Source organism: Schistosoma mansoni, chromosome 7, assembly GCF_000237925.1.
Source record: "Schistosoma mansoni strain Puerto Rico chromosome 7, complete genome".
In the NCBI taxonomy this organism is placed as follows: domain Eukaryota; kingdom Metazoa; phylum Platyhelminthes; class Trematoda; order Strigeidida; family Schistosomatidae; genus Schistosoma; species Schistosoma mansoni.
In genome coordinates this window covers 169,274-178,524 of record NC_031501.1, presented here as the reverse complement: position 1 = coordinate 178,524, position 9,251 = coordinate 169,274, and the positions used below count along the sequence as shown (strand labels likewise).

The following is a 9,251-nucleotide window of genomic DNA, read 5'->3' as shown; positions in this document are numbered from 1 at the left end:
AACATGAATTATAAGAAAGTTTTATGTTTGCTGGTTTAGTAATTGATAAACAGTTTAAATATGGCATATATCACGGCAAGCCAATGCAACACCAGGGAACTTGTCATTTTTTCATCAAGTGGATAGCCTGATGATTGACCAACATTGTTCTGTAAGGTTATTACCAGTGCCAGAGCGAGTTATTATTAATTATCTACAACTAGAGAAAGTAAGATTAAAGCAAAGAGCACGGAACAACAAAACAACGATAGCAAGTAAGAGGTTAAACATTTAAAGTTCCGATAATCTCACTTGTGGAGTAAGATACACTTGCAGGCGCTAGAGCATTTAATGCATTTTCAGAGGAGCAATCGGCTTAAGTTTAGACATGTGATCTCGTAGTTGATCTACATAATTTTCTATATTAAGTTTTTGACTGTTAGTATTAGGGTTAATAAATTCACCTGGTAGTCTCAGAGTTGTTCCGAAAACCAGTTCCGCAGCTGAACACTGTGCGTCAGTTTTGACAGATGTTCGTATTCCCAACATAACTAACGGTAGGAATTCTGTCCACTGATTGGGGTTTGAGTGAGATATAAGAGCGGTTTTTAGCTGACGGTGAAAACGTTCTACCATCCCATTAGCCTGAGGATGATATGCAGTGCAGCGTATCCTATTGGAGCCTAGAAGTTTAGCCAAGTTATTAAATAGTTCGGATTCGAATTGCGCTCCTCTATCCGTCGTTATTGTTATAGGTGTACCAAAAATGGTTACCCAGTTCTGCATGAAAACTTTGGCTACTGTTTCCGCTGTGATGTCCGCTATCGGGATGGCTATAGGGAATCTGGTAAATCGATCTATGCATGTAAAAAGATAATTAAAACCGTTTGAACGTGGTAAAGGACCTACCAAGTCGATATGCACATGGGCAAAACGTGCATCTGGTTGCGAGAAAACACCTATGGGTGAATTTGTGTGACGATTTATCTTTGATTGTTGACATGCTGAACACTCTCTAACCCATTTGTGTACATTCTTCTGTAAATTCGGCCATATATATCTGGCATTGATTAGTTTTGTTGAAGCTTTTGCGCCAGGATGAGACAAAGAATGAAAGTTATTATATATCAACTTTCGCATACTTTTGGGAACGAAAGGTCGCGGCATTGCCTTGTTCGTGTCACAGTAGATTAGAATACCATCGACAGGTGATGGGAACTGTTTTAAATTAAGACTTGAATTGTTTGTTTTAAGCAGGTTTTGTAATTCTAGATCCTGCTCTTGTTCGTTTCTCAACGTCTCGAAGTTTACTGTAGACTGCTGTAGCACGTTTATTTCTAGCCTAGATAAAGCATCTGCCGCCTGATTGTCCTGACCTTTGACATGTCGGATATCGCTTGTGAACTGTGATATATAGTCAAGGTGTCGGACTTCTCGAGGTGAGTATTTATCAGCTCTTGCTTTTAGTGCATTCGTTAGTGGTTTGTGATCCGTAAAGACTATAAATTCCCTGCCTTCTAACATGTGTCGGAAGTGTTTAATGGTTAGGTAGATTGCAAGAAGTTCTCGCCCGAAGGTAGAATACCTTGTCTCTGCTGGAGCGAGTCTTTTTGAGAAGAAAGCAATTGGTTTCCAGGCGTTTTTAACCAGTTGGTTAAGGGTACCGCCTACTGCTTTATCAGAAGCATCCACCATCAAAGCAAGTGGGGAAAGAGAATTCGGATACATCAACGTAGTTGCACGAGCTAGTTTATCTTTAAGCTGTTTAATAGCTTCGACAGCGTCAGAAGACAGTTTGAATTCTTTTGGTTTTCCTTTTAGTGAATCTGTCAAAGGTTGCATTAATTGTGCACAATCTGGTATGAATCTGCGATAAAAGTTAATTAGACCTAGAAAACTTCTCAGTTGTGTTAGAGAACTAGGTATGGGATATTGTTTAATGGTGTCTACTTCTTTTTTGATCGGTTTAATCCCTTCTGGGCTTATTGTGTGACCGAGAAATTCTAAAGTTTGAACACCGAAAACACACTTACTTTGATGTATGTTTATTCCATGTTCATCCAGTCTTTTTAACACTGTTTTTACATGCTGTTCGTGTGATTGCAAATCGGGGCTGGCAATTAACAAGTCGTCTATATACCCCTGCGCAAATGGCATATCTCGAAGTAGATTGTCTATGAATCTTTGAAATGTCTGTGCCGCATTTCTCAGGCCGAATGGCATGCGTATAAACTCGAATAAGCCAAAGGGTGTTGTAATAGCTGTCTTGGGGATATCTTCATCCGCCACTGGGATATTGTGATATGCCCTGACTAAGTCAATTTTAGTGAATATGTTCATACCCTGTAAACCGTTTGTGAAATCTTGGATATGCGGTATTGGGTACCTATCTGGTACGGTTTGACGGTTGAGGGCTCTGTAATCCCCGCACGGTCGCCAGTCACCTTCATTTTTCTTTGGGACCATATGCAAAGGGGATGCCCATTGGCTATCAGAGGGACGGATAATACCCAGTTGTAGCATATAATCAAACTCGGCCCTAGCGATTTTGAGCTTATCTGGTGCTAGTCTCCTGGGTTTTGCAAAAACCGGTGCACCTTCGGTTTTGATAGTGTGACTTACTTTTAGTTTGTCTTTAGAAGGCTGTGGGTTTGGTTTAGTTAAGTTTGGAAATTCCGCGAGTATATCTTGGAATTTCGCTGTTGTTACTGGAGGAGTTTGAATCAAGTTAAGAGAGCTGATGTGACTTTCTTTGCCTTTTGTGTAATACGAAGTTTCTTTTAGTGTTAATCGCCGTCTCTTGGTGTCAACTAGAAATTCGTATCTCTCTAGAAAGTCCATCCCCAGTATTGCCAGATCTAAGTCGGCTACCGTGAAAACCCAAGGGAATTGCCTCCTGAACCCCAAATCTAGGGTTAAGTTTTTCTGCCCAAATGTCGCAATTTTAGTTTTATTTGCAGCTTGAAGTGTAATTGATGATGTTTCTCGACTAATCTCAGTTTTATTTTGAGGTATGATGCTAAGAGCAGCGCCAGTATCCACCAAGAAATTCAAGCCAGAGTTTCTGTCTCTAACATAAAACAAGCGACTGTTTTGGCGCCCCTCCTCAGTCGTCGCGACCTGGGGAGGGGTTACTCGTTTCCCGCTGTCTTAGAATTATGCTTAGGCCAGGCGCATGGTTGCATGCACTTGGTTGAGTTGACACCAAACTTCCAGTGGTACCAACAAAACTGCCCAGGTTGTCTGGACATTTGTGACCTGTTTTGCGACTTGGATCGTGGTCGTTGTGGTGACCTGCTCCTGTTTCTATGACCCATTTGCATTCTGGTGACAGCCTCAGTGAGACTCTTAACACTCGCAATGAGTCCTTCTATGACGGGGTCTTTTGCTGATTCTACTTTTTGTGTGTGATTTATCGTGCCTGGTCCAGTTGGAGGACCTCTCTCCATTATTCTATCGGCTATACGCGCTAAATGAGATAATGAGGTTTCAGGATCTTGTGCATCCAAACAGTGTTGGACGTAGCATGGGAGAGCTTGTATCCATCCTTGTTTTAGGACTGCTTCACCCACCGTGTTATCACCCATTAACACTTGGAGGTGACGCAAAAACTGTGACGGCGACCGATCACCTAGTGTTTCACCTTGAAAAAGTCTTTGGATTCTTTGACTATCTGATAATGATAAACGGTTTATTATCTCTCGTCTTAAGATGGTGTATGGTTGTGGTGATGGTGGATCTAAAATCAAGTCACGGACTTCTTTGGCAACTGAAGGAGGAAGGATAGAACACAAGTCTCTATAGCGAATCCCTTCAGATTTGATATTGTGTCTTGTGAAATAATGCTCTAGTTGAGCAAACCACAACTCAGGATCACTACGATCAAATTCTGGAAGTAGGGATTTCGTAGTTATAACAGTGTCTATCACCACTGGTGACAAATCCTCCAGATTATGGGTTTCTATTGAGTCTGACATGAGGTATGTGACAAATATAGCAATAAAGTTAGCACGAAAAATGGTTACTATAACACGAATAACTTAAGATAATACGGAATAAACTAGTTATATACTCAACTTAGTTTACGGATAATCCGGTCTACTTTTACGATTAAGTAAAAAAAAAAAGATTAATAACAGAAATGAGGTTAAATTGTGTTCAAAAAGGGCTCACCACTTTCGTGCCTATAGGTAACCCTCGTGCTATTGATAGAAGAAACCAGAGAAGTAGTGAATAGGTCTTTATTTCGATCTTCGCGCAGTCACAGTGGAGCGTGGGATTATTTGTTCAGACAAACAAAGGCTCTCAACATTCCATATAAGATAGTAGGGAATATAACGCTTACAAAAGGTAAGGAAGTGAATGAATACTTGAACAATACTGTTTTAGCATATGCCTGGTTGTTTGGGGTCAACTCTTAACCAACCAACCTGAGCTGTTACATGTTCATTGGAAACGCCAAACATCATATTGCTGATTGTTGTAATAAGCTGTGACTCACCCGAGTTCTAGAAACTCCTCATAAAACTACGAGGTTTGGTAGAAGATAATGATCAAAAACTCAACTTGTATAAATGCCATGTTGTGGATATTTAACTCCATGTTACACAGATAATCTATATATTCTTTAATCATCCTTTCTAATTTACGTCCATAGGACAGACACTAGCACAGATTACGCTGAGGATGTGATCAAAGCACATAAAACTCTTGGCTTTATACGAAAATAGCTTGAAGCTATCACCTCTGGACTATTTCTGACGATATTTAAAACTTAAGCATAGACTCACCCCGAGGATCGCGAGATTATTGGACCATCTTTACTGAAATAAAATATAAAACTCTTACAACAAGCGCACTGGCGGGGAACAGGCTAGAGGAGAAGTCATTTGAAAATAGACTTCGCAGCTTGGGACTGGGTTACAGGGGAACAAAAAGTGCTCTGACGGTGGTGCACAATGTATTCAATAAGCTAAGTCCCTGAAACAAGGGATCTCATCACTGTTAATCCCAAAGTAACCCTGCAAATGTAGTGTGGATGAAGTCACACTGTTTATCGTCACGCGTCAGCCATATCTGGAAAGCCTTTCTGGCTGCCCAAGTAGACAGCTTTAAAGGACTGCCTGACAATCCTGTCCTTCCCCATGGTCTTACATCTGTCTCTTTCAATGTCAGCACCCGAAGCACGTCTGGTAAATTGCCGATTACAGTCAATGTCACTATTATCATTCTCTTTAACATTTCACAATCCATTCAGCTACATTTTGTCCCCACTTACTTGATACTCATGCACTTTTGTTTACACCCATACTGTTTGCATGATTAAGAGATTTGGCTCTGACCACTACTCCCCCTTTGTCCCACTACGTTCTAGTTTTACACTTCTCAGGATGCAGTCAACGAGTCTCTTACATGGTACGGTCAAAGCTTCCGGTTTCAGAAACCATACCGTTATAAGATTAAGGCATCCACTGAAGCTGGGTTTATGTAACCCCCGAACAAATATAAAATTCTGTATGACTGGTACAATTGAGCGACTAGATTGCCTTAGATAAAAACCATTAAAGACCTTAAACCATACTATGACGTTAAGAAGCGGGAGCAAACAGATAATCTCACCTGCACCAGCACGTCAGAAACATATTGAATATTTCGGCGGTTATCAATGCATCTGAACTATTTGCTTGGTTGCCAGCATTGTAAGCCAACACTAGTGCATTAACGTGCTTTTCTGTTGAAGATGACCTAATCGAGCACTATCTGGTGTCATATGCATTTTGGCTGATACTCATTGAGAAAGAATATGAAATAGAAGCACAAACGCTGTTTATTATTGACATTAAGTCCATACCTTATCGCTCATCAGTACTATTGGAATAATAATGCTGCTGAGAAAACTATTAGATCTATAGATTGATGTCAACACACCTCATTCTTAGTGATTGGTTGGTTCCATTTTTGGACTTCAGCAATCGGTAAAATTTGGATACATAGTTTTCTAATTCCAACACTTGATTATAAGCGTACCATTCGAAACAGCAGTTATTATATTGATCCACCTTATCTTTCCTGGCTAAGCTTGGTTCGATTAGTTAGTTGATGGTATTGCGTTTCTTGTTTGTCAGCAAATTATGGGTTTTGCGGGAATTCATTTTTTTGACTCATTATACACTCGATCATACAAACTATTAGGTGAAAACTACTGTCCGTGTGGTGCAAGTGTCTAGGTGTTTCGTTTTCGAACTTGCAGTGGAATATCCTCGAGATAATTCCCAAAGATGTGTATATTACTCATCTTGATAACAGCTACCAGATGATTCCAAGCGGTGTATCAACCTCAGAAGACAATATGGAGCATTAACTACAGTTTATTGTTGTACATCACAGATCTCAAAAACACAAACGTAGAAAGCGAATGCGAGTGAATACAAGCGAACACTAGCTAGCGAATAAAGAGGCGGATGGATTGATAAGATATAGGAAGCACATGTATATAGGAAGGCGAGTCAATAAGTGAGTTACGCAACTAACATTCAAGCTAACAAGTGGAATATATGCGTGTGCTGTACCGCGTGATCAAGAACATGTGCTCATACAGACATGACAAAAATAATACAAAGATACAGACAAAATGTTGCCGACTGAACGAGTGTTCGCAAAATAGGCTACTTGAAGGGCTTGTCAAAACCAAATACGTACAGACAGGTCTAGATGAGGTGATATTAACTTATCTAGGTAGCTATTCGGAAAAGCCATCCAGGATTCTAGGAACTCTGACTGTTACATGTGTATGTGACCAGATCGACGGATTTCAAGTCATCGGGTATGGATTAGTGTGACATTTCCCAAAACCGTTTTCATATTTAGAAGTGAATGTCCTTCATAGACACGTGGGTGAGAGAAAACAAAAACAGAACCCAAATGTACTATTTTAAGGCTTCAAATAGACAAGAAAATACGAATAATTTAATAGGGGACTGAAACACAGGAATCAATACCCTGTGGTAGAAGTCAAGTCGTGGTTAACTATGGTCACCACTACAGGAAGACTACCTGCCGGTTACTAGGTTAGATCCTTCCGTAGGCCAAATATTAGAGGGCAATAGGTTGTAGCAAGATATATTTTTTGGGGATATCGTGGTATCGAAATGATACTGAACTAAAGGTATTTACCAAGTTACCCACTAGTTCGAATGAACCGGGGCTGTTCCTGTTTGAATAGATCGGTGGTTTCTACAGTTTAGTAAATCTACTCACATTATATAATAATGTGGAAATTTATCACGTGATAGCATCATGAGGGTCATCGCAATGTGATGAGGAGAACAGAAGTTCATGGCCTTCTGATTAGTGAACTTGAAGATTAATATAAGCCATTTCATCAGTTCAGTCGTTTATACCAGCATTCAGGTAGCCACGAAGGTATATATGCATCTGTTAACCGAAATTGTACTTACAAGCCAGTGTTTGAAGCTAATAGTGCAATTCAGTTGGCGAGCCAATTCGTTGAACTTTGCTCTTTCACGTGTTTCGAATGATGTTACGAGAAAACGGTGGGCTGACAACCTCTACAATATGCTAGATAGAAATATAATTGGTTTGACAGGATCTTTTGACAAACTATAGGCTTCTCTGTCGATAGCAGTAACGGAATGAGCTGAAATGCAACTTTTCTCGAAGTCATGCGGTTAACACCAAGTGTCTAAACATGTTAAACAATCTTACCATTCTCTCAGTGATGCGTTGATGGGACATTTCCCCAAGCTATTTGAATTTTCGTGTATGGCGAGTCAGTCAGTCAGCCACAACGTAGGACAAGGCACACATACGCATCGGTCCAAGTTGCCATACCTCGTTAGCACAACAAGATGAACACCGGATTCATAAAAGTAGTTAATTTAGTGGTGGTAATATATAAAGGAAAGATTGTACATAAGGATATAGTATAGGAAGGAAGTTATGGGGCAATTTTAATCTCAAGGTTTAGGAGAAGATATAGAGTGTATACACCTATGCCATTGTGATCGATTCTGAGCCATGTCACCTAGAGTCTCCAACCATTGGTTACGATAGTCACGCGGATCCCAACCAAGTAGTCTGCATCTGCCAACATGGCTCAGACTAGAAGTTAGTGACTTCAAACACTGATGCCATGTTTTGGTTTGGCCGCCCCTAACTCTCTTCCAACCATCACCAATACTAGTCATCATAGCGCGTCGTGGTAATCGGTGTTCAGGCATACGTAACACATGGCCCAACCATCTCAGTCGATGAAGATTCATGACCTCATCAATTGATTTACCATCATTCCATAATACCCTGCGTCTAACCTCACTATTACTTACCCGGTGATCCCAGCAGATGCGAGCAATATTTCTAAGGCATCTGTGGTCAAATACTAGTAACCTACGAGTATCTTCTACTCTTAATGGCCATGTTTCACAGCCGTAAAGTAGAACAGAGCGAACTGCTGCGCAGTATACTCGTCCCTTAATTGATAGACGGATATCTCGTCTTCGCCATAGGTGACGTAATTCGGCAAAAGCCAAACGAGCTTTTTGAATCCGTGCTGAGATTTCGTCATGCACCAACCCATTAGGGCTGATCAGACTTCCAAGATAAGTGAGGTTATCGACGCGTTCGACTACTTCACTCCCTATCCTTAGTTCGGGTGTTGACGCAGGCCAGTCCTGGAGTAACAATTTACATTTGGATGGGGAGAAACGCATCCCAAACATCCTGGCATTATTACTGAGTTCTAACAGAAGACTCTGCACTTTGCCAGCGTCTTCACCAAACAGGACTATGTCATCTGCGTATTCTAAGTCGCTTAGTGGTCCCCCTGGTAGGAGATCAATTCCTGAAAATTCAGTCAACGAGTGTTATTTGAATGTTGAGTGTTACTTGAAATAATCTAGAACTTCGGTGGAACAACCAAGAACTCAAATCCGAAGTCCTCAGTATGAGATTGTACTGAGAATTTAAGACAGATTTAGGCACAATACATATTCAATCGTGCAGTAAACATGTAAGTCGTTCAATACAAAGTCTGTCAGTTTCACTGGATTACTACTGCAGGTCTGATACGTTGATGGGCATCTATTTTATACGCCGAACCTCTTCTAACTTGTTTGTAGCTTATTGGGAGTTTTATTTATGTATTTATTTAAAAACATAAATATTGGTACAAAGAAGCACCAGGTACATATGCGCCACACAAATCTCATTCGATTTGTGTGAGGGCTGTGATACTGCCCAGGTGCACAAACCGA

At 40.6% G+C, this 9,251-nt stretch overlaps 1 protein-coding gene across 1 annotated transcript; it reads right to left on the bottom strand.

The window, feature by feature from the left end:
• Nucleotides 1-3,110: 3,110 nt before the first annotated feature.
• Smp_155710 (hypothetical protein) lies at nucleotides 3,111-3,956 on the bottom strand (the record flags this gene model as incomplete). Its single annotated transcript, XM_018798556.1, has 1 exon — nucleotides 3,111-3,956. One exon carries the CDS (start codon nucleotides 3,954-3,956, stop codon nucleotides 3,111-3,113), a length of 846 nt encoding a protein of 281 aa, XP_018653486.1.
• Between the last annotated feature and the right edge of the window lie 5,295 nt (nucleotides 3,957-9,251).